Consider the following 25664-nt stretch of genomic DNA (forward strand, 5'->3'; position numbering starts at 1 on the left):
GTTAAAAGGAAAACCTTAACTTTAGAGGAAAGTGTAGGAGAATATTATCACCTTGAAACTGATTAATACTAAAACATAAAACATCAGCAGGAGAAAAGAGATGACAAAATTAAAGAACTACCCACAATCCAAGAGAAGATATTTGTAACACATAAGACTGAAAAAAGGGATTTTTATATTCTAATACATTAAGTAAACAACATTTAAATGAAGAGTAAAAGATGAACAGCCCATTAGAAAACAATGAGCAAAGGATATGAAGTCAGTGCACAGAAGAAAAAACCCAATGGCCAATCAACAGATAAGATGTTCAATCTCATCACTAGCTAGGGAAATCCAAATGAAAACAACAATGAGATATCCCCTAAGGGGACCAGGACATATTCTGGCACAAATGTAGGTGTCAAATTGTTATAGGCACACTTTGTGTGCCCTGGTGATCAGATGCCCCAAGCAGCTTGATCCAGTGGCTAGGGGAGTCTTCAGGGAGAGGCTTTCTCCATGGTGCAAGGCAAGGGCCGGCCCATGTGAGTTCTTTGATGTTCTGTGAGCTGTGCTTTCCGGCAGAAAGCTTTCCCACATTCTTGACATTCAAAGGGTCTCTCTCCTGTGTGAATTCGCTGATGTTCAATGAGGCGTACTTTCACATAGAAAGCATTTCCACATTCACTACATTCATAAGGTTTCTCTCCTGTGTGAGTCCTTTGGTGTTGACAAAGGGATTTCTTCATACTGAAGATTTTTCCACATTCACTACATTCATAGGGTTTTTCTCCTGAATGCATTCTCTGATGTTCAATGAGGCGTGCTTTCACATAGAAGGCATTGCCACACTCATTACATTCATAAGGTTTCTCTCCTGTGTGGATTCTCTGATGGATCCCAAGAGATGAGTGCACCCTGAAAGACTTACCACATTCATTACACTGATAGGGCTTTTCACCGGTGTGAGTTCTTTGATGATTATTGAGAGTCATCTTCATTCGGAAGAATTTCCCACATTCACCACACTCATAGGGTTTCTCACCTGTATGAATTCTTTGATGTTGATTTAGGGATTTCTTTGCACGGAAATTTTTCCCACATTCCCCACATTCATAGGGCTTTTCCCCCGTGTGAGTTCTGTGGTGTTGAGTAAGGGATATCTTTACACGAAATGTTTTCCCACATTCACCACATTCATAGGGTTTCTCCCCTGTGTGAGTTCTCTGATGAATCGTGAGGGTTGCCTTCTCAGAAAAGGTTTTCCCACATTCAGTACATTCATAGGGTCTTTCTCCTGTGTGTGTTCTCCGATGTAGAATGAGTTGTGACTTCCTGCCAAAAGATTTCCCACATTCATTACATTCAAAGGGTTTCTCCCCTGTGTGAGTTTTCTGATGAGCAATGAGGTATGATCTTGCACTGAAAGTTTTTGCACATTCACCACATTCATAGGGTCTCTCCCCTGTGTGTATTCTCAGATGTTCAATGAGGTTTGATTTCCTGCAATAAGCTTTCCCACATTCATGACATTCAAAGTTTTTATCTCCTATATGTGTTCTTTTATGTCTAATGAAGCCTGTTTTCTCATGGAAGCCTTTCCCAAATCCATTATATTCAACATTTTGATCCAAAGTTTGAATTTTCTGATGCTGAAGAAGGTTGTTATCATGCCTGAGGACATTATCCCCAACAGAACTATTGCCACACAGCAGTGAGAGAGATCCTTTAAAAACAAATCAGGGCATATCACTCTTTCACGTAAAAACCCAAAAGAATTTCACTTGTCACAGTATAAAATTAAACTCCTTAACATAACTTTAAAACTCTACATAATTTGGCCCCCTGCTAACTCTCTGATATCACCTCTCAACATTCTCACCCTCTCTCACCCTGGTCTCTTTGCCAGTCCTAAGACATATCACTCAGACTAGGCTTGGTACTTACAGTTCCTTCTGCCCAGAATACTCAAAATCTAAATGGCTCTGACTCTCTTACTGTACTGAAGTTTGTGCACGATTGTTAACCTCACTAAAAAGCCTTCCCTAACCACATTACCTAAAAGTACACATCACAGTCTAGTCTATCCTTCTTACCTTACATTTTCTTTTCACCACCAAACATATTATGTATTTGTTTGTTTCTGTTCACTTTCCCTTACTATATTGCAAGCTCTAAGAGAATAGAGATAGCACTTTATTCACTGCTGGATCCCCACACCTGGAATGTGACCAGCATATAGTGATACTCATTTAAAGTTTTGCAGATGATTAAATGAATGAATGCATGCCTGATAACAGAAGGCATCCAAAGCAATGGAGGAAAGGAAGAGTAAATGTGTAAGATGAGGCAGAGATAAACAGGAGCAGTAAATAATTCTATAAAACTCAAGATAAAATGGGAGAGAGCACTGAAGTTTGAGTGTAATATTAATATGTGTGATTTTGGTATCTGAAACATGTACACCTTCTGTCCTTATTTTCAAAGAGCTAGGGCCTCTAAAAAGAGATTCCTGGAAAATGTTGCATAAGGATAACATTTGACCTGATTTAATGGGATCTTATTTCTCCTATTTTCCTTATGTCTGTTCTTGCTCACTCACCTGAGTAACCATGGCTATAGGATTCCTCCTCTAATATCCACAGCTCTTCTCCTCGCTCCAACTTGAAGATCATCTCTGGTTTGGCCACGCAGAGGCCTGTTAATGGGAAATGGCACAGGACGTGGGCCAAGTTGTCTGAGCTTTAGGGCCTCTGATGGAAGAGGAAGGTGCATCTTCATGAGCTGCACAAGGAAGGGGGCCCATTTAAACCTTTCACTGGGGAGGTGAGAACACACACATTCTTCCTGGTGCTCTAAACTGATCAGTGATCTGTGACCCTTGAATCTGAAACTAAAATATCATTAAACTCTACAGAGGCTGCACATATTACAGCAACCAAGAAAGGAAACACATGCTCCCAGGAGTTACATGGACAGTCATCCTCACCCACAGATGCCAGGTTGCTGTAGGTCTCCAGCATCACATCCTTATGCATGGTTCTTTGAGCAGGGTCCAGTCTGTGCCACTCCTGTCGGGTGAAATCCACAGCCACGTCCTCAAATGACACAGATCCCTGTAAAAACAATCTGCAAAGATCAGAATGGGTTGCATGGAAAAGGTGTGTGGGAACTAATCCTCTCAATGGTGCCCTGTTAAGGGTAGACTAGAAAGAGCTACACTGGATACCCGACTCTGTGTCTTGCTTGATATTATGCTTTCTGGGGGGGGGACCCTACTATTATGTTAATTTATTAATTCATGAAGAAAAGACTACCAGAATACTGAGTCAACATTATGTGCCTGAACCTGTGCAAGTTGCTGTGGAAATAAAAATGAAGATGCCACAGGGCCAGCTCTTGGGGAGCTCATGCACAGGAGAGACACTGGGCATGGGACAGAGCACTGGGACCGAATTTCACAAGAAATGGAACTGAATCCCCCTTGGTGTCATCAGACTACACTTCATTTAAGGAGGCAAAGCTTTGAATCCTTCTACAAAAATGTCATTTCCTTCATGAATATGGAGTGACAGCGTGAAGAAACATAGGAAGACACAAAACACACACGGTGATTTCACAGAACTACATATGGCACAGTATGAAAAGAAAATTGTGCTGCAGGCTGTAATGAGATAAAGGACTATAGAGACATTCAGGGGCCTGACAGTAGAGGGATTCTCAACTTTTTCTTCCCTATAGATCATCAGTCTCCAAAATACTTGATTCTGTATATCCCTGGACTATTTTCTGACCATCCACAATATATTTATAAACAATACAGAAATACTGTCAAGTGGGAGAAAGGGATAGACAATTGCTCCCCAGGTAACTTCAGGAGCAGCTGGGTTAAGGCTGGAGCCATCTATTGAGATTAGCAAAACAGGAGAGACAATGGGTTGACAGAGGAAAAACTGAGATAGATCTTGGAGTGTTTATGGAACATGTCCAGCTGAAGCTCAGGAGAGAAGGTTAGGAGAGACCAGGGTTTGGGAGGCAAGATTATTTCAGTACCAGCAGAAACCACGAGAATAACTTGGATAGCTAAATGAGAAAACTGGATAGTTTGAGAAAAGCACCAAGTACTGAGTCTGAGGGGACACCAATATGCCATGAAGATTGCAAAGCAAATTTTTGAATGGTAGGACTAAAACCAGAACAGAGTCTTGGAAAGGAAGAGAGGAGACAGTTTCAAATAACAGTGACATTTCCAATATAAAGTAGAAGATAAGAGCACAATCACTTACCTCCCTTATCTTGAAAAGCTAAGAGAAGATCTCTGTTTCTGGTCTCAGGAACGAGAAGGGGCCCTGCTTTGGGATGGAGAAAATGGGAGAAATCCTCTGTCTTTTTCTTTTTTTCCTGTAGTCCTACCCCCAGGGAAGTCCCAGTCCCTAAGCTGCAACCTTGCAGTAGCAGGCTCCTCAGACTCAAAGGGAAAGGAGTACTTTTCTTTGACCAGAGGATTAATGGTCAGAAGAATGTGGGAAGGACCCCTCCATTGCTTTTCTTTCTATCTTGCCACTGGTTGGCCCCAAGGGAAGACCTAGGTGGGAAACTGTGAGTACCCAAGTGAAGAGAATAAAGCCCCAACTGTCCAGCCAGAGGATAGGAGCACGGAGCCCCCACAGGCTGCAGTTTGGGAGAGATGGCACCTAGTAATAGAGCTTCAAAATACATGAAGAAAAACTAAGAGAACTGGAAGAATTGGACAAATCCACAATTATGGCTAGAGACTTCAAGATCTCTCTCAGTAATAAGAGGAACTAGTATGCAAAAAATCAGCCAAGATACATAAAAACTGATCATCACCATTCAACCAATTGACTTTGCAAAATACCCCACTCAAAACCAGACAGAATAGATAGTTTCTTCAAGTACACATGGGATATCACCAAGCTAGCCCATATCGTGGATCATAAGACTAACCTCAACAAATTTAAAGAACTGAAACAAAGAATACTCTTTGATCATAATGGAATTAAACTAGAAATCAATAATAGAAAGATGGCTGGAAAATCCCTGAATATTTGGAAACTAAAAAATACATTTCTAAATAATGCAAGGTTCTAAAAGGAAGTCTTAAGGTAAATTAGGAATATTTTGAACTAAAAGAAAATAAAAATACAACACACCAATATTTGTGAGATACAACTAAAGTAGTACTGAGATGGAAATTTATAGCAACAAATGTTAACAGTAAAAAAGAAAAAAAAGCTCTGAAATCAACAATCTAAGCTTATTCTTTACAAAACTAGAGAAGGGAGTAAAATAAACTCAAACCAAGCAGAAGAAATGAAATAATACAGACAAGAGATGGCCCAGGTACAGTGACTCACGCCTGTAATCCCAGCACTTTGGGAGGCTGAGGTGGGAGGATCGCTGGAGCCCAGGAATTCACGACCAGCCTGGGAAACATAGAAAGACCCCATCTCTATGAAAAAATTAACCAGGTATGGTGATGTGTGCCTGTATTCTCAGCTACTTGGGAGGCTGAGGCAAGAGGTTCACTTAAGCCCAGGAGTTGGAGGTTACAGTGAGCTATGATGATGCCACAGCACTCCAGCCCAGACAAAAGAGCAAGACTCTGTCTCAAATCAAAAAATATATATAAAAGACCAGTGAAACTGAAAATAGGAAAAATAATAGAGATAAATCAATGACACCAAAAGTTCATTTTTTGAAACAGATTGACAAAATTGATAAACTTCTAGCCAAACCACCCAAGGAAAAAATAGATACAAATTATCAATATCAGAAGTAGAAGAGGAGATATCACTATGTATACCACAGACATTAAAATGAGAATAAGAGACTACCATGAACATAAATTCAACAACTTAGATGAAAAAGACCAATTCGATCAAATACACAAAATACCAAAACTCACCCAAAAAGAAATAGATAACTTAAAGGAATATCTATTAAAGAAACTGGATTCATAGTTTAAAACCTTCCAAAAAAGAAATTCCCAGGCCTAGATGGTTTCACTGGTAAATTCTACCAAATATATACGGAACATATCAATTCTACATAATCCCTCCACCTATTTTCTAGATGAGACTACTTCTCAACTCTTTTTATGAGGACACCATTATGCTGATACCAAACCAGACAAAGACATGACAACAAAAAAGAAAACTGCAGTCCAATATCCCTCATAAACATAGAATTTAAAAGCCTCAACAAATACAGCAAACCAAGTCGAAGAACATATAAAAACACACAGCACTGTCATTTGAGGTTTACCCAGTGAATGCAAGTCTGGCTCAACATTTTAAAAAATCAGTATAATTCGTCATATTAAGAAACTAAAAAAAAACCATATGATCTTATCAATTGATATAGAAAGGGTATTTGGCAAAATTTAACATCCATTCCTAACAAAAACTTGCATCAAACTAGGAATAGAAGAGAACTTCTTTGACCTCTTGATCTGATACAGAGCATCTACCAAAAACCTATATCTAACATATTTTTTTAAAGAGATGAAATCTCACTCTGTCACCCAGGCTGGAGTGCAGTGGGGTGATCATAGCTCATTGTAATCTCGAGCTATTGGGCTCAAGTGATCCTCCTGCCTCAGCCTCCCAAGTAGCTGGGACTACAGGCGCCCACCACCATGCTTGGCTAATTTTTTTAATACTTTTTTAAAAGATGGGTTCTTGCTATGTTGACCAGCCTGGTTTCAAATGCCTGGCCTGTGTCGCTCCCTGGTGGTCTAGTGGTTAGGATTCAGCTCTCTCTCTCTCTCTCTCTCTCTCTCAAATGCCTGGCCTGAAGTGATTCTCCCACCTATCTCCTGAGTAGTGCCTGCCCAGCTCTATCTAACATTATATTTAATGAAAAAGACTAAATGCTTTACCTATAAGATCAGAAACAAGGCAAGGGATGTCCATTTTTACCAATCCTATTCAAAATCACGCTGGAAGTCCTACTTAGTGAAATCAGGCAAGAAAAGGAAATAAAATGCATACAAGAGATTGGAAAAGAAGAAATGAAACTGTCCCTATTCTCACACTACATGATTATATATGTAGAAAATCCCAAGGAATCTACAAAGAAACCCCAAGCAAGATGCCAGGATACAAAGTCAACATATAAAAGTCAATCATATTTCTAGACACAAGCAATCTACAATTGGATATTGATTTAAAAAAAAAACATACCATTTACAAAAATTAAATACTTAGGTATCAATCTAAAAACTCATAGAGATTCATAGAATGAAAAACTAGGCCAAGTGCAGTGGCTCACGCCTGTAATCCCAGCACTCTGGGAGGCCAAGGCAAGAGGAGTGCTTGAGGCCAGGAGTTGAAGACCAGCCTGGGCAACATAGTGAGATCCCATCTCTACAAAAAAAAATAGAAAACACTAGCCAAGTGTGGTGGCATGTGCCTGTAGTCCCAGCTCTCAGGAAGCTGAGGCAGGAAGATCACTTGAGCCCAAAAATTTGAGGCTGCAGTGAGCTGAGATCATAACACTGAACTCCAGCCTGGGCAACAGAGTGAGAACCCATCTCTAAAAATGAAAAACTGAAAATATAAGAAAATGCTAATAAAAACTTTTCTGTTGATAGGAATTTTTCTGAAAAAACCAACCAAGAAGATGAAGAAAACCAAATTAAATATCCTCACATAAGCATCTGAGAATAAGAAAAACAGCTTGACTCAGAAATATAAAAACTAAGAACAGAAATGGACAAAAAGAGGAAGAAATGGAAATCAACTGAACTCAGAAAAGAAATAAAAGAAAACAATCAAATCATATCAGAAAGAAATACAAAATGACATGTTGCCCAAAGGAGAAGAGATTCAAATAAAAACTTAATAAGGGTCATTGAAGAAAAGCAAGGAAACAACAAAGAGAAAGAAAATATGATAAACTAAAAACAGAGAGAAAGTGGGTGAAATGAAGACAGGCAAAGGAGGCCAAACACACATATGGTTGCTGACCCTGAAGAAGAAAATCAAAACAATGGAATAGAACTAATATTTAAAACTTTAACCTAAGAAAACTCTGCAGAAATAAAAGAAGTTTTGAGTCTACACAGTCAAAGGGCCCCCTGGGTACCAAGGAAAACTGACTTGAAGTTATCAACTCTGAGATCCTAATAAAACTATTAGAGTTTAAAAAGAGAGAAAGAAAACCCCTTAGGGCCTCCAGGCAAAACAATGAAATAACAGAAAAGGCAAGAGAATTAGATTGGCATCAGATTTCTCAAAAAACAAAAAACACACAAATCAAGGCAATAGTAGAACAGCATTTTCAAGAAACTTAAGAAAGACAGAAATTATATTCAGCCAAGACACCTTTCAATTTTCAAGGACACAGAAAAAGTTTTGAATGTGCCAGAACCCTTGTGCCCCTCCTAAGGAATTCACTAGAGCTATACTGTCCAATAGGATAGCCACTAGCCACATGTGGCAATTTAAATTTAAACTTGGATTAAAAGAGAATAAAATAAAAAAATTTAGTTCCAGCCTGGCATGGTGGCTCACTCCTGTAATCCTAACACTCTGGGAGACTAAGGCAGGAGGATCGCTTGAGGTCAGGAGTTCAAGACCAGCCTGAACAAGAGTAAGACCCCCCATCTCTACTAAAAATAGAAAAATTAGCCAGGCGTGGTGGCACATACCAGTAGTCCCAGCTACTTGGAACGTTGAGGCAGGAGGATCCCTTAAGCCCAGGAGTCTGAGGTTGCAGTGAGCTATGATGACACTATTTCACTCCACCCAGGGCGATAGAGTGAGACTCTGTCTCAAAAAAAAAAAAAAAAAAAAAAAAAAACCCAAACAAAATGGAGCCTCTTTCCTCACTGCTCCCCTTAAAATTTTTTTTTTTTTTTTTTTTTTTTTGAGACAGAGTCTCACTCTGTTGCCCAGGCTAGAGTGAGTGCCGTGGCGTCAGCCTAGCTCACAGCAACCTCAAACTCCCGGGCTCAAGCGATCCTCCTGTCTCAGCCTCCTGAGTAGCTGGGACTACAGGCATGCGCCACCATGCCCGGCTAATTTTTTCTATATATATTTTTAGCTGTCCATATAATTTCTTTCTATTTTTAGTAGAGATGGGGTCTCGCTCTTGCTCAGGCTGGTCTCGAACTCCTGAGCTCCAACGATCCGCCCACCTCGGCCTCCCAGAGTGCTAGGATTACAGGCGTGAGCCACCGCGCCCGGCCAAAAAATTTTTAAAAATTCAGTTCCTCTATCATACCAGGCACGTTTCCAGTGTTCAATATCCATATGTGGCCAGTGACAGTACTGGATAGCATAGATAGAGAGAGAACATTCCCAGCATTGCAAGAAGTTCTGTCGGGCAGCAGTATACTAAAGGATTGGCTTCATCCAACCAAAAACAATGACTCGGAAAATTTTGGCAGAAGTACTGACAGTGAGCATTCCATATATTTAATTGTAAAACTAAAGCTAAAAAAGGCTGGGGGAATGGGTTGAAGGAAATGTTGTGACAAGGTAGAAAAAAATGCAACTGCAAATGTGAGGAGAGAAAAAGGGAAAAACTGAATAAGATCATTGACTGCTGGACAGGTAACAGATGAGAAATAAATCAAATGGTAAAAGGTGAAGGGGGAAAAGGGTTGACTAGGGGCACTATAAACAGTTTTAACCACAGGTAACCACTAGCATAAAATTACAAACCTTCCTAATTACCAAACGACATTTCATGGCCGAACATGGATCTTTAAAAAGACTCCACAATTTTTAAAAATATATATATTTTTTTTTAATTTTTTACTTTCTCCCAAATATGACTTCATTAAAAATATATATAATTTTAGAGATCTCTTATTCCAACAATTGCCTTATTTGTATTTATGAAAAGATAAAACTAAAAGGAAAACACATAACAATTTCGTGGCTAGCCTTAAAAATTCTCTTGACAAAACTGAAGAGCAAATATCTGATCTAAAACAAAGATAAAAATCCTGGTATGCTGGCCCTGTGGGAATGACAGCAAGGCCATTTAACCTGGCAGCCTACTGATTAAAGTCCCCTGCTTTCCCCTCAGCAGCCAGGGTTTGACTCCCAGGCAGAAAATGAGTCTGTTCTGGTTTGGTATTTGTGTAATTTTTGCCATTTATTGCCCTTCTGTGCACAGCGTTTGATTTCTTATATTCTGTAGAGGCATGGGTGGGCCTTTTAGACATTTATAGATAAATAGTTAGCTGAGAAGCTGAGACCTTAGAAAATATGGCCGGACGAAAATGTGAGTCACACCAAGTTTATGGCTAGTGAGACTTTCCTTTCATTGATCTGTTTTTGTGACTTTTTTTTTTGGATCTCGTGAAAACTATTTTCCACCCCTTTGGAGACACCTCTTGCTTCCTTGATTAAATTATAGCCTTGGTTAAGGCTTATCAGTTTCACTTAAAAAGGGTACTTTAGTTAAAAAGTTCCAAAGCAAAAATGTCAGTTGCTTGTACCAAGCTAGAGTCTGCTCCAGTTACCTTCACGCCTCCCTACTCCTTCCTCTTTGCTGATCACTGAGTTTTGGCCAATCAAAGGTGGCCAACTGTTCAACTGTGTTTAAATAAGACAAACACTGAGCTGTAACCAATCCAGCTGTTTCTGTACCTCACTTTCCCTTTTCTGTCCATGAATCTTTTTCCACCACACGGCAGTGCTGGAGTCTCTCTGAACCTGTTCTGGTTCAGGGGCTGCCCGATTCATGAATCATTCTTTGCTTAATTAAACTCTGTTAAATTTAATTTAATCTGTTAAATTTAAAGATTTTTCTTTTAACAGATGATGTCAGCAGTGGGTTCTGAAATAGAGCTCCCAGAGACCCCCAGGAGCACTAAGTGACCACACGAGTACTCACAGGGCCCACTGTGTCCATTGCTCTCTCGCAGCAACTGGGGATCACGGAAAAGTTCTTTCTCAGATTCCGAAGCTCCACAAGTTTGTGTTTTGAGGCCTCTGAGTTTGTTTGAGCAAATTTCTTTTATTTATTTATTTATTTTATTTATTTTTTTTTTTTTGAGACAGAGTCCTGCCAGGAGTGGTGGTGCACACCTGTAGTCCCAGCTACTCAGGAGGCTGAGGCAGGAGGATTGCTTGAGCCCAGGAGTTTGAGGCTGCAGTGAGCTAGGCTTACGCCACTGCACTCTAGCCTTGGGCAATGGAGCAAAACTTTGTCTCAAAAAATAAAATAAAAAATAAAAGAAGAAATTTATATCTATAAAGGAAATTTCCATTTATAAGAGTGTCTGAGAGAGGGAACTGAGTCATTAGAAACTCTTACCATTGTTCCAAATTTATATGACAATTCTTACTTTTGTTTAGGGTACTTTTCCTGGCCACCTTGTCTTAGCTGGGACTTTACATACAACCTTTTTCTTCCTTGGTATGAGCAAATGACGGTACAACATTCAGGCCTGAAGTCTTAGCTCTGTGCTTTTGAGATATAAATTTTCTGCCTGTTTCACCTAAGAGTTATCATTTTAAAAGGCAAATTGTTGACTAGCTAACATTTGCTTACAGCAATAAAATAGGTAATTAAAAGATTAATAGTCTGAATAAATATATATATATATTTATTTAAAAGCCAGAAAATAAAAATTCCTTATAAAAGCTGTAAGATCTGCTTCTGTCTGTATGTCTATGTGTCTATATATGTCAGGTGCATGTGATATTTTACCACCAAAATATGTAAAATAACTATAAATTAATTGGCTTAAAAAATAAGCACTTAGGCCGGGCGCAGTGGCTCATGCCTGTAATCCTAGCACTCTGGGAGGCCGAGGTGGGAGGATCCTTTGAGCTCAGGAGTCCAAGACCAGCCTGAGCAAGAGCGAGACCCCGGCTCTACTAAAAAGAGAAAGAAATTAGCTGGACAACTAAAAATATATAGAAAAAATTAGCTGGGCATGGTGGCGCATGCCTGTAGTCCCAGCTACTCGGGAGGCTGTGGCAGGAGGATTGCTTGAGCCCAGGAGTTTGAGGTTGCTGTGAGCTAGGCTGATGCCATGGCACTCTAGCCTGGGCAACAAAGTGAGGCTCTATCTCAAAAAAAAAAAAAAATAAGCACTTAAATCAAATATGTTATCAGGAAAATAAAAACTAACTCAAATGCCTTTTAGTTCATGTGACTTTAATAATCCTTGGTAAATAAAACTAGTTTTAAAATTGTTATTAAAATCTAAATGTTTTAAGGTCATAAAACTGCTGCTTCTGTAATATTTTTAATACTTGCTGGACTTGACTGTAAGTTTATAGTTTTGGTTTTGAGCCTCTGGATTCTGGGGTCTGGACAGGTGGCCATGGTGAAGCCTGGGGACATGTTCTCGGTGCCTAGTCCAACAGCTACAAGGCACAGTAAACCCTAATGTGGTCCCTTCTTCCCTGCCCCAGCTTCACCTCCTGGCTATGTGGGAGGGGTTACATCCTCCAGGCATCCCGTCTTCTACCTTGAACTCTGCACCTGGGATACAGATTGATGACACAGACAAGCCTTGTCCTTCATAGTCATCTTGGCTGCCACATAGCTACTTGAGACCTAAGAGGACTGGGGAAGACATTAGGGATGGTATATGTGTTGTAGTTTCAAATTTCTCTTCAGTAATTTAAAATCTTAAAGCCATATTATGTTAAGTTAAGGAGAATAATCATAAAATATCTGAGTTATTTATAAGATGAAATGATAAAACATTAATTATTATACTTTAACATCTTATTTTTATACTATATAGAAAACTATATGTAGATGTGCTAATAAAAATTGGGGACTGACAACAGTTCAAAGTTACTGTAACTTCCCAGATTTTTCTAAGACTTGGCATTATAATTAATACATGTAATGAAAACTACTAGATATAAGAGAAACGATTCTATATGTAAAATATATAAGAGGCCAGGCGCGGTGGCTCACGCCTGTAATCCTAGCACTCTGGGAGGCCAAGGTGGGTGGATCGCTCGAGGTCAGGAGTTCAAGACCAGCCTGAGCAAGAGCGAGACCCCGTCTCTACTAAAAAAATAGAAAGAAATTAGCTGGACAACTAAAAATATAAATAGAAAAAATTAGCCAGGCATGATGGCGCATGCCTGTAGTCCCAGCTACTCGGGAGGCTGAGGCAGGAGGATCCCTTGAGCCCAGGAGTTTGAGGTTGCTGTGAGCTAGGCTGACGCCACGGCACTCACTCTAGCCCAGGCAACAAAAGTGAGACTCTGTCTCAAAAAAATAAAAAAATAAAATAAAATATATAAGAAAAATAAGATTATTTAAATAAAAAGGGTTGTAAGAAGACATAAGAATATAGTTTTCTTTAGAAAAGGTAATTTTGTCCAATTTACAGATTTTTTAAATTGTTTTAAATTAAATGAATTAATAAAATTAAAACTAAATAGATATAAAAGTTTTTATGTGATTAAGGTTTATAAAAATATCAACTTATCAAATTATTTAAAATTAGATCTGTTTACAAGATTTTTATTAAAATTAACTTTATCATTAATAATACACTAATGCAAAGGTAAAATTTGGTATTCTCTTTTGAACAGGATTTTCATATACTATAATAATAACAAAAGATTTTTGCTCACCTTTTAAATAAACTGCAAAAAAAAAGAGGGGGAGAGAGAAAGAGATTCAGTTTACCTCTTTTTGGCCTGTCTTTTTGTTTGTCTCTACTCGGTTTTATGATTGTTTGGGAAACTGAGTCTCTTCTTTATCAAAGAGTAAGGTTTTTGCTTTTTAAAATTTTTGAATTATCACTTTGGCTAAATGAATGTCTATAATTTTATAGTACCCTGTGATCCTGCTCTATGACAGCAGGTGTTTTATGACAGTGTTTTAAACCTTTGATATTTGAAACTTTCCAAAATCAAAATTCTAAATTCAGTCTTTTGACCTAAAACTAGCTTTTTAAATATTAGGGCCACTGAAAGTCTAAGAGAGACATATCAGGCTTATTTGGTATGTTAAAATCGTACAGGAAGCATTGTCAAATATGAAATGGTATTTACCTTTCTTTGGGTTATATTTACATAAACATCATTAATATATGTTCCAATATTGTATGAGATTCCTAGAATACTGATATGTCTTGGTGTATATTATCAGTAATAATTATGGTTATTATCTTAAATTGTACACCACAAAAATAACCAACTCTCTTTGTCAATTGTCTCTTTAACCATAGCTATTCTAAGACATTTGTCATTCATAAACAGTTATTATTTTACTTTGATTCTTCTCAAAAAAGTGGTTTTTTAACTGGCTACAGTCCAAAGTTTGCTTCTTCAAGAAAAGTCATAGAAAGGACCGACAAGTTCTCTTGAATACAGGTTTCTAATAACTTTGGAAATTATATACCACTGGACTAAAACAAAACAAACTTCCAGGACTCTAATTAAAAAGCTGATGCATCCATGACTATTGCCAATTCAACCTCAGACAGAGCAGAAATTAATTACATGGGACCAACATTTTTTTATGAATTTTTGCTTGAAACATTGCTGATTCTTTTTGTGTTTTGTTTTCCAGAAGTCAAAAAAACTTTTTTCCTTCTTTCGAACTATTTATAGCTCAAACAAAGTATGTATTTGTAAGCAAAATATGAAGCATTTATTTTTCTCTCTACTTGATTTCTCCAGAATTTGAAAACTATTTGTGAGTATTCTTAATTTATGGCAATATAGCTATTTGCATAAGTTCAATAAAAATCTGTTTTCTTCTATAACAGGACACAATAAAAGACAACTGGTTTTTGTACCAAGGCTTTGACTGGAATGTCATATTGTCAGAGGTGCCCAGACTGCATTAAAAATTTAAGGTTAACTTTATAAGGTCAATAAAACCCCTTCGAAAACACTGGCCTTGTACCTCATCTATAACATTTACAGATCTGTGGTACATAAAGAATGTCACTTTCTGACAGGTCCAGGAACCCAAAGTTACTTTGGGACCTGGAGAAAAGAGAAATAGACTCAATTCATACAGGTATTTAAAAGCACAGATAAGGCTGGGTGCAGTGGCTCACGCCTGTAATCCTAGCACTCTGGGAGACCGAGGGGGGGAGGATTGCTTGAGGTCAGGAGTTCGAGACCAGCCTGAGCAAGAGTGAGACCCCATCTCTACTAAAAATAGAAAAAATTAGCCAGGCGTGGTGGCACATGCCTGTCGTCCCAGCTACTTGGGAGGCTGAGGCAGGAGGATCGTGTGAGCCCAGGAGTTTGAGGTTGCAGTGAGCTATGATGACACCACTGTACTCTAGTTGGGGCAACAGAGCGAGACTCTATCTCAAAAAAATAAATAAAATAAAAGCACAGATAAATCCTTGGCTTGACTTGAGAGGCTTTCAAGGCTAACCTAAGATTCCTTATGAAAAATTTCCAGCAAAGCTAATTAAAAAAGAAAGCCTATATGGCCAATAATTATTCTTACTGCACTTTATGCAAATAATCAGGCCAAGTATAAGGATACTAAAGTCTATTCTTGCAAATAAATCGGTCCTATTATGCTGTCTCAGTGTATTGGCTTCCTCTTGAGCAGCAGGCAATGAACCTGGTTGGGCTATAACATAATGACATAAAATACCTAAACTACATAACCAATAAGGCGGATTTTTTGGATGTATATATATTGAACACTATACCATGACCATAAAGAATATACTTTTTCTCAAGTGCACATAGACTATTTACAACAATTGATCATATACTAAGGCACAAAGAAAATGATCTCAGTAGGTTCCTTAAAATAGATACATTATAAACAACAATGATCACAATCAATAAAACAAGAAATTCAATAATTAAAATTAACAAGCCACTTCTAAAATTCATATGGAAATTAAAATGATCTAGAATAGCCAAACCAATTTTGAAAAAGAAGGAAAAAGAAGACTTACACTACCAAATTTCAAGACGTATTATAATATAATAAGTTACAGTTCTCAAGACAGTGTGGTACTTTCGTAAAGATATATACAGAACAAAATACAGTCTAGAAATAGACCCATACATATATGGTCAACTGATCTCTGACAAAAGTGTCAAGGAGATCCAATGGGGAACGGATACTCTTTTCAACAAATCACAATAGAACAACTGCATTGCCATATTCAAAAACTTCAGAGTTCCGGAAAGATATTTATTGAACTGTTAAGAGTAGGCTGGGTGAGGTGGCTCACGCCCATAATCCTAGCATTCTGGGATACCAAGGCAAGAAGATTGCTTGAGCTCAGGAGTTCCAGACCAGCCTGAGCAAGAGCAAGACCCAGTCTCTACAAAAAACAGAAAAAAATTAGCCAGGCATGGTGGTGCGCACCTGTAGTCCTAGCTACTCGGGAGGTTGAGGCAGGAGGATCACTTGAGCCCACGAGTTTGACGTTGCAGTGAGCTGCGATGACACCACTGCACTCTAGCCCAGGTGACAGAGTGAGACTCTATCTTGGAAATAAAAAAAGACTAGTTATCTCCAGAAGGTGAGAGTATGAGAAATTTTCAAAATAAAATTTTTATATTTCTTATCATTTGGTTAAGGATGTATCCATCAGGTTTCTCCATTATAAAGTTACCAATTTTCCTTATATAATTAATGAGTAATCTGTGGGGACATACCTTGAGACTATGTAAATATTCTGTTCCTCATTAAGCTTTCACCCAATAGCTTTGACATCTATCAAGGATTCTTGCTTGACTCAATTATTATTATTACAATGGTTGTTGTGTTTTGCTTTGTTTTGTTTTGTTTTACTTAAACAACAGAAATTTATTGTGTCACAGTTATGGAGGCAGGAAGTCCAAGATCAAGGTGTTGGCAGGGTTGGTTCCTCCTGTGGCCTCTCTCCTTGGCTTGCAGACAGCCGTCTTCTGCCTGTGTCACATGGCCTTTTTCTCTGTTTGTCTCTCCCTGGCCTCTTGACTCTATTTCAGTTGGGTATGACATAAATTACTCCATTTTGTATAATCAACTTTCATATCTGTAACTAAAATGAAATTGAAGGGGAGTCCGGAGTCAGAACTTGATGCTAGACCAAGCTCAGATTTCAGTCAGTCTGAGCTTTGGCCACTAGCCTCTACCACTGGTAGAACGATTTTACTTCTTTTTCTTTCCCACATCATATCAACTTTTTTTTCCTTTCCCCTACCTGATGCAGTGGTCCTGGGACCAAGGCTGCAATGACAAGTGCTGAAAGCAGGTATGATTCCTAAGCAAGAAACTGCAATTGTGTTTTTAAACCTTATGTCCAAATTCCTAAGGGCCTGATGGGGGTGGGTTGTGCCTTTACCTCATCTGGCAAAACTGGGGCTAAGGGTGAATGCAGCTGTATTGCCTGGTGGTGAACGCAGCCCGCTAGTTTGGCAGCTACGTAACCTTACCCTGTGTGAGGGAGAGTGGACTGTGGGGGAGGCAGCTGCTATCCAGCATTGCTGCCTGAGTCTAGACGGCACAGTGCTCCTCCCAAAGGTGAAAAAGTTTGGGTTTAAATGGAGAGAAAGAGGAATAGGCGAGGGTAAAAGAATGAATAAATAAGTTACGTAATAAGGGAAATCCAATACTGTATTAATACCTCAAAAGAAGCTCAGAGCAAGGGATGATATTGTCTCTTAGCTCAATTATACCAGCTGCCTGCAAGGACAAAGCTATGTGTTTGTCGAGACCACTCCTGCTTTTGGAAGCAGACAGGAGGAATGGAAGCCTGACAACTTGGCCTTGCCCTGAGAGATATTTTTATCTGACATGATGATGGACTGAACTAATTATCAATGACTCCATAGGATTCTAGTAATGTGCCAGTATCTTTCAACTTCTATGACCATTTTGAAGGAAGGAATCCGTGTTCAAAGACCATGACAGGGGTGGGGATGTTGGAGGGGTGGATGGTGGATTGTGATATTGTGAAATATGGATTTGGTCTTCATCACGTTTCCTGACATACAGCCCCTAAAATCTCTGCAGAGCTTCTCGATAGCTGAATATGTGGAGGTCCCCGGAGGGTGGTGCACTTGGAGGGGACATGGAAGCTCTGCACCCCTTCCCACATACTTTGCCCTGTGCATCTCTTCCTTGATAGCCTTCGTAATATTCTTTATGAGAAACCCATAAACATAAGTACTTCTCTGAGTTCTGTGAGCTACCCTGGCAAATTAACTGAACCCAAGGAGAGGTCGTGGGAACCCCAATTTATAGTGGGTCAGTCAGAAGTTCTTGGAAGCCTGGACTTGTGACTGGCATGTGAAATGGGAGGGCAGTCTTGTAGGACTGAGCCCTCAACCTGTGGGATCTGACACTACCTCCAGGTAGACAGCGTCAGAATGGAATCGAATTACAGGACACCCAGCTGGTGTTGCTGAGAAAATGATTGCTTGCTTGGTGTGGGGGGAAAAGCCTACACGCAATTTGGTCACAGAAGCGTTCTGTGTCGTGAGAATATAGGGGGAGAATAAACAATTTGTTTTTTCTACTCAGTTGCAAAATGGTTATTTTTATAACTCTGTCATACCTTTCACATTAATTGGCATTCAACTACATGGAAGATCTTTCCCTTCTTCATTCATTCATTTATTGCCAGGAGGGTCTCATGATTCATCTTGGATGGAGCCCCAAGGCCATATGCACACGTGCGGGTAAAACGGCCAGCAGGTAAAGAAACTTTTCTGGGATTCCTTGACATGGAAGTACCATATAATGAACTATGATTCTAAAATCTGATGCTGAAGTTCTAACAGAGGCCACAATCAGATTGGGAGTATATAGGGATGCAACAGTGGATAGAGTTAAGGTGAGAGTGGATGAAAATGGGAATGTTTGAGTGGACTTAATGTGAAGTGGCTACATCTCCTTTACCTAAATGTATCATTGAGATGGATATCATGTCTGACTGGGGAAGACTTCCTCTACCTAGTATTGTAAAACAGAAGGCATGTGAGTTCCCCACTTGGCCAATATTAATTGCACATAAGTGAGAATCTTTAGAATTGCCTGAGCCCATACAAGTTGTTCATTTGAAGCAGTATAGAATATGTGGTGAACAAAAAGAGATTGCCACTTTAATGACATGTTAGAAGCAGAGGTGCTGGTCCAACAAATTTTCTTAGACTAGCCCTGTGTGGCTTGAGACAAAGATGTCTCAGGAAGACTGATGGCAGACTAGGAAGGCTTAAATGAAGTAGTATTGCCTATAGCATCACAAGTTCCTGATATGGTTTCAGCAGTGAAAAAATACAGGAAGCTAAAGGAAACTGGTGCTCAGTGACTGACCCTGCAATTACATTTTTCTCTATCTCGATATCAGAAAAAACTCAATTGCAGTTTGCTTTCACATGGAAAGGATCCCAATTTACATTTATTGTATTGCCACAGTGTTATTTGAAATCACCAGCTTACTGTCATAATTTGGTTAGAAGAGATTTGGACTTGATGCAGGTCCCAAGTATAATAATCCACTACATTGATGATATCATAATAATAGCAGAAACTGAAGATCAAGCCAGGACTGACTTAAATATAATAGTGACACACACGACCAACGGAGGCTAGTTAATAAATCCAACAAAAATCCAAGGGCCACTCAAATGGTGAAATTCTTGGGAAAAAACCTTGGCAGGATCTACCCCTGACATTACACAGGTAACAAAAAATTAACTGCCATCATTGCCTACCCCTGGCACTAAGCAAGAAACACAGAATATGATCAGGTACTTGGAATTTGCAGGATGCATGTGCCATATCTGAGAATACTGCTAGCTTCTCTCCATTAGACAACCCAAAAGAAGGCCATATTTATATAAGGGCCTAAGAAAATCACGCTATGTCTGAATTGCAAAAAGCATGTAGCTTTCTTCATACCTCCGGGCCCTTATGATCCACACTCAGACATGATTTTGAAAGGTTTGGCCGGGCGCGGTGGCTCACGCCTGTAATCCTAGCACTCTGGGAGGCCGAGGCGGGTGGATTGCTCAAGGTCAGGAGTTCGAGACCAGCCTGAGCGAGACCCCGTCTCTACTAAAAATGGAAAGACATTATATGGACAACTAAAAATCTATATAGAAAAAATTAGCCGGGCATAGTGGCGCATGCCTGTAGTCCCAGCTACTCGGGAGGCTGAGGCAGTAGGATCGCTTAAGCCGAGGAGTCTGAGGTTGCTGTGAGCTAAGCTGACGCCACGGCACTCATTCTAGCCTGGGCAACAAAGTGAGACTCTGTCTCAACAAAAAAAAAAAAAAAAAAAAAAAAAGAAAGGTTTACAACTCATACTTCCGGAGACCGTAGCTCATGGCAAAAGCCCAGGAGTGCCACCCAATAGCGATGGCCATTTTGGACCAGAGAATTTCCAGATGTGGTGGTACTGTATGTGCCATTTGTGACTGAAGGACATAAAATAATCTCGATACCTGAAATACCCATAATGTCTTGGGTGATGTCCGAGAAATACTCTAATAAAAAAAGGAAGTGCCCAGAAGAGTTCCATAATATAATGGAAAGAGTTTATACATGAACATGCTACCGGAGGACTGTAAGGTAGTACTCATCATATTCACAAGCAGGTAGGCTTTTTTTCCCTAGAGCCAACTTTGGAACCACCAGAAGAACTGATAGATCCTATTGCCACATGGACAGGACCCTATGAACAGCTCTCGACTGAACAACAAAAAGCTTCTTGGGGATGGGCATGGTGGTTGATGCCTGTAATCCCAGTACTTTGGGAGGCCAAGGCAGGAGGATCACTTGAGCCCAGGAGTTTGAGACCAAGCTGGGCAACATAGTGAGACCTCGTCTTGACAAAAAATTTTTTAAAAAATTAGCCGTGCATGGTGGTGCATGCCTATAGTCCCAGATACTCAAGAGGCTGGGGTGGGAGGATCACTTGAGCCCAGAAGTTTAAGGTTGCAGTGAGCTATGATCATGCCACTGCACTCCAGCCTGGTCAAGAGAGTGAGACACTGTCTCACTAGGAAAAAAAAAAAAAGGAAAGGAAGGAAGAAAAAGAAGAAGAAGGAGTAGTAGTAGAAGTAGCAGTAGTTTCCATGACCAATAAGAGACTCTATGTTTGGGTGTTTACCAAAACATGGTCAGTGACCAATGGCCTAGCAAATGGAAAACCAGTCTATTAAAAGAATGCCCATATGGGGCACGGCTCTATGGAAAGCACTATAGAAATTCAAGGGGAGCATTAAAGTAGGATATATTGATGCCCATCAAAAGAAACTTCTTCCCAGATCAAAAGGTGATTGGAACCAGCAAGTGCATAGCCTGCTATGCTTACTTGAGCTGGTCACCCAGGTCCATTAAAAGAGTGGACATGGGGGAGCTGCAGCAATACAGAGATGAGCTAATAGTTGACCAAATGTTCCTCCTGCACCATCTGAGGCAAAAAATGCCAACAAGAACTGTCCTGTCTGCCAGCAAGAAAGCCAGAGACTGCAAATAGCTATGGGGCAAATTGCCTGGGGACTGGGGGAGGAGACTACACCGGACTACTGCCAGTATTCCAAGGAGGCTATAAATAGGTCCTGACAGAAATAGACACTTACTCTGGACTGGACTTTGCAGATCTCATGGTAGATGTGAATGTTCATATACTACAAAAGAAATGAAGCAGAAGATACTATACTAATTTCGACAGCCAAGTTACTTAACACATTTCTTCAGACCAAGGAACACATTCTATAGCCCACAGTATCCACCAATGGGCAAAAAGATAACACACCAAATAGACATATTGCAGTGCATGTCATCCTCAGAGTGGTGGTTTGATAGAGAATTAGAATGGGGCCGGGCATGGTGGCTCATGCCTGTAATCCCAGCACCTTGGGAGGCCGAGGTGGAAGGATCACTTGAGCCCAGGAGTTCGAGACCCTGGGCTCTAAAAAACAGTGAGACCCTGTCTCTAGAAAAGAGAGAGAGAGAGAGAGAGAGAGAGAGTATCAGAATGGGCAATTGAAATACTTGTCAAAAATGAGAGGAGATATAGGCATGAAGAGCTCCTCCCCTAGTGTGTGCTCACACTTAATATGAGGAGAACCAACAGAGCATTCACACTAGAAAGATTCCTAGATTCCTCCACTTTTCTAGGGATGAGGTGAAAAGACAATATGGGGGAAATGCTGATGCAACCATACAATTCTTCCCCACATCGCCTCAACTTTCTTTCTTCCTGTTTGTTGCACTGGTCCCAGAACTAGGTCTACAATTACCGGTGCGGGAAGCAGAGATGATCCCTAACCAAGAAACTGTAACTCTATCTTTTAAAAAGCATGCCAAGGGGCCAGGCGTGGTGGCTCACGCCTGTAATCCTAGCACTCGGGGAGGCCGAGGCTAGCGGATTGTTTTGTTTGAGCTCAGGAGTTCAAGAGCGAGACGGCTCTATGGAAAGCATTATAGAAATACAAGAGCAAGACTCATCTCTACAAAAAATAGAAAGAAATTATATGGACAACTAAAAATATATATAGAAAAAATTAGCCAGACATGGTGGCACATGCCTGTCGTCCTAGCTACTTGGAGGCTGAGGCAGGAGGATTGCTTGAGCCCAGGAGTTTGAGGTTGCTGTGAGCTAGGCTGATGCCACAGCACCCTAGCCCGGGCAACAGAGTGAGACTCTGTCTTAAAAAAAAATTAAATAAATAAATAAAAATAAAAATAATTAAAAAAAAGGTACATGAAGAAATAATACCTGAAAACTTCCCAAATTTGGCAAAAGACACAAATTTACAGATTGAAGAACTAGTGTGAATCCCCATAGATCAATGGGACAGAAGAGAGAACCCAGAAAAAAAAAGACCCACACAAATACGCCCAGTTGATTTTTGACAAAGATGTAAAAGCAATTCAGTGCAGAAAAGACAGTCTTTTAGGGAAAAAAAAAACCTTTTAGAAAAAAACATAGAAGGGAAAATTTCTTTGAGATCTTGGTCTAGGAAAAGAGTTCTTAGACTTGACACCAAAAATACAAAATGTTAAAGGAAAAATTGATAATACTTAATCAAAATTAAAATGGCATGCTCTGTGAAAGATTCTGGTAAGAGGCAGAAAATAAAATCTATAGACTTGGAGAAAATATGTGCAAACCACATATCTGACAAAAACCATGTAACTAGAATATATAAAGCACTAACAAAACTCAATGAAAAAGCAAATAATTCAATTAGAAAATGAGCAAACGACATGAAAAGACATTTTACTTAATAGGATATACAGATGAGAAACAGGCACTTAAAAAGACATTCAACATCATTAGCAATTAGAGAAATGCAAATGAAAACCACAATGAAATATCACTACACACCTATCAGAAAGCCTAAAATACAAAATAATGACAAATGCTGACTGACAGTATGTGGAAAAACTGGATCATTCAAACACTGCTAGTGGAAATGAAAAATGGTCCAGCCACTCTGAAAGAGAGTTTGGCAGTTTCTTTTATTTTTATTTTTTATTTTTTTGAGGCAGAGTCCCACTATGTCACCCTGGCTAGAGTGCCGTGGCGTCAGCCTAGCTCACAGCAACCTCAAATTCCTGGGCTCAAGCAATCCTTCTGCCTCAGCCTCCCGAGTAGCTGGGACGACAGGCATTCACCAACAAGCCCGGCTAATTTATTTTTCTATATATTTTTAGTTGTCCAGCTAATTTCTTTCTATTTTTTAGTAGAGACGGAGTCTCACTCTTGCTCAGGCTGGTTTCAAACTCCTGAGCTCAAATGATCCGCCTGCAATCTGTAAGGAAGACCAAATATTATTATTTCACAATATCACACCTGCACAAAAACCTTACACAAATCATAGCACCTTTATTTATAATAGCCAAAATCTAGAAAAAAAAACAATATGTCCTTCAATTAGTGAATGGTTAAACCGAGGTGCATCCATACCATGGAATACTACTCAGCAAAAAAAAGGAATGAACTTCTGATACACTGTTAACTATTGATATCTCCTGAGAATTATGATGAATGAAAAAAGCCAGTCCCAAAAGGTCTTTATGATTCCATTTATACAACATTTTTGAAATGACAAAATTATAGTATTGAAGAACAGATTAGTGGTTACCTGGGGTTAAGGTGGGAGTGGAGGAGAGAGGAAAGTGGTTGTGCCTATTAAAGGACAACATGAGGGATCCTTGTGGTGACAGAAATGTTCTGTATGTCAGTATCCTGGTTGTGATCTTGTACCAAGGTTTTTGAAGATGTTATCATTGGGAAAAACTAGGTAAACCACACATTGCATTTGAATCTACAATAATCTCAAGCTAAAAATTTAACTAAAAAAATGTTAAAAGCAAATAGAAAAAAATAGGCTCCTCCTCCTTACCTCAAATGATCTGCCAGCATCTCCTGGTATCAGGGCAGGGAATCTCTGGGGTGATTTCCCATTAGCTGGCATGTTCACCCTGGGCCTCAGCCCACCTTCCAAAGCTGGAGGGGTGTCTTTATGAAGAGGATCCTGCAGCCTCCAGTAAGGGGTTAGGCTCAATGGCTCCAGAGACACCAAGAAATCCTAAAAGGACAGTATCCACATCATCAGTGTCATTCCACATTCACCCCACAAAGTTTCAGCAACCTCCACTCTAAGTATTAGTCAAGGTGGATTATGGAAATGATCACATAATATTTGGGGTTAAATTAATGAGTTTTTATTCTTGAGTGGCTCTACAAGGTGCCTCATACCCCACCCAGCCGGCCTATAACTCTATTCTGGTTCTAGGCAAATCTGGGTTTAGGGGGAGGGTAGACTTGGGGCAGTGAATAGTGCTTAAGGCCCATGGGGTAGGTAGAGGAGGGGCTTGTCCATGTGGACCTGGTGGGTGACTGTGAAGACAGGAAACCTGGAAACCTGATAATCTGAATGAAAGGAAATGGGTCATCTCTTCTGCCATTTTTTATTTTTCCATCTTAAGGTGAAAATACCAGCTGAATTCTTCTACAGGAAAGCTTTTAGCCTCTTCTTTCCAGAAGAAAGTTCAACATTAATAATACTATTTATCACATCAACAAACTGGGAGCAGGGAGGGACATGCTGCTATTAACTTACACGCAAAAAGCATCTAACACAATTCAGCATCCATTCCTAATAAAAGCTCAAACTAAAATTAGGGAAGAAGTAAATCACTTAAATATCACAAAAATCAATTATGAAACATAACACTGAAATACCATGCTAAAAAGTAAAATGATGAAGCTATTGCCATAAAAATGAGTAATATCTGCTATTACTCAAAATTGTTTTGCAGGCTCTAGCTCACACAATAGAAGATAAAATTAGAGTAAATATTGGGAAGAAATGAAAATGTAGCTTTCTTGTGTACCAGACTCTAAGAGACTACTAGAATTCATAGGGTAATTTCATGAGGGGCTGGATATAAGATAAAATTAAAAGAGCACATAGTTTCTCTCTACAGTATCAATGAGCAGATGTAAACAGAAAAAACATTAATAATGATAGCAAAAAATATATAAAATAAGTAAGAAAAAACTTTTTAAAGAGCTGGATATATATAATTAAAAAAGAAAAAAATTGAAAATGTAAATAGTCACACAGACATACCATATCCCAGGATAAGAAGACTTAATGAAAATGTCAACCCTCCCAAAGGTATTATATTAATGTAAGGAATAAATAAATAAAAGGAAAAATTAAACGCAAAGCTCAATAATAATATGATGGTGTATACAAAATAATGTT

General features: G+C 39.3%; 1 protein-coding gene across 1 annotated transcript; it reads right to left on the reverse strand.

Moving 5' to 3' along the window:
- Nucleotides 1-482: 482 nt before the first annotated feature.
- Nucleotides 483-24365, reverse strand: ZNF157 (zinc finger protein 157). Its single transcript, XM_069464290.1, has 4 exons — nt 24294-24365; nt 2972-3098; nt 2585-2680; nt 483-1708 (listed from the first exon to the last, which is right to left on the reverse strand). The coding sequence occupies exons 1-4, from the start codon at nt 24363-24365 to the stop codon at nt 483-485; spliced, it is 1521 nt and encodes a 506-aa protein (XP_069320391.1).
- Between the last annotated feature and the right edge of the window lie 1299 nt (nt 24366-25664).

Source organism: Eulemur rufifrons, chromosome 30 (genome assembly GCF_041146395.1).
Source record: "Eulemur rufifrons isolate Redbay chromosome 30, OSU_ERuf_1, whole genome shotgun sequence".
In the NCBI taxonomy this organism is placed as follows: Eukaryota; Metazoa; Chordata; class Mammalia; order Primates; family Lemuridae; genus Eulemur; species Eulemur rufifrons.

Bases quoted from the DNA above. Each gene is read 5' to 3' on its own strand.
- ZNF157 (XM_069464290.1), bottom strand. From the start codon at position 24,365: ATGCCAGCTAATGGGAAATCACCCCAGAGATTCCCTGCCCTGATACCA. The intron at 3,099-24,293 runs GTAAGGAGGAGG...TTGTTTTTACAG, and splicing joins ATGCTGGCAGATCATTTGAG to GGATCTGTGTCATTTGAGGA. The intron at 1,709-2,584 runs GTGAGTGAGCAA...TTGTTTTTAAAG, and splicing joins CTATAGCCATGGTTACTCAG to GATCTCTCTCACTGCTGTGT.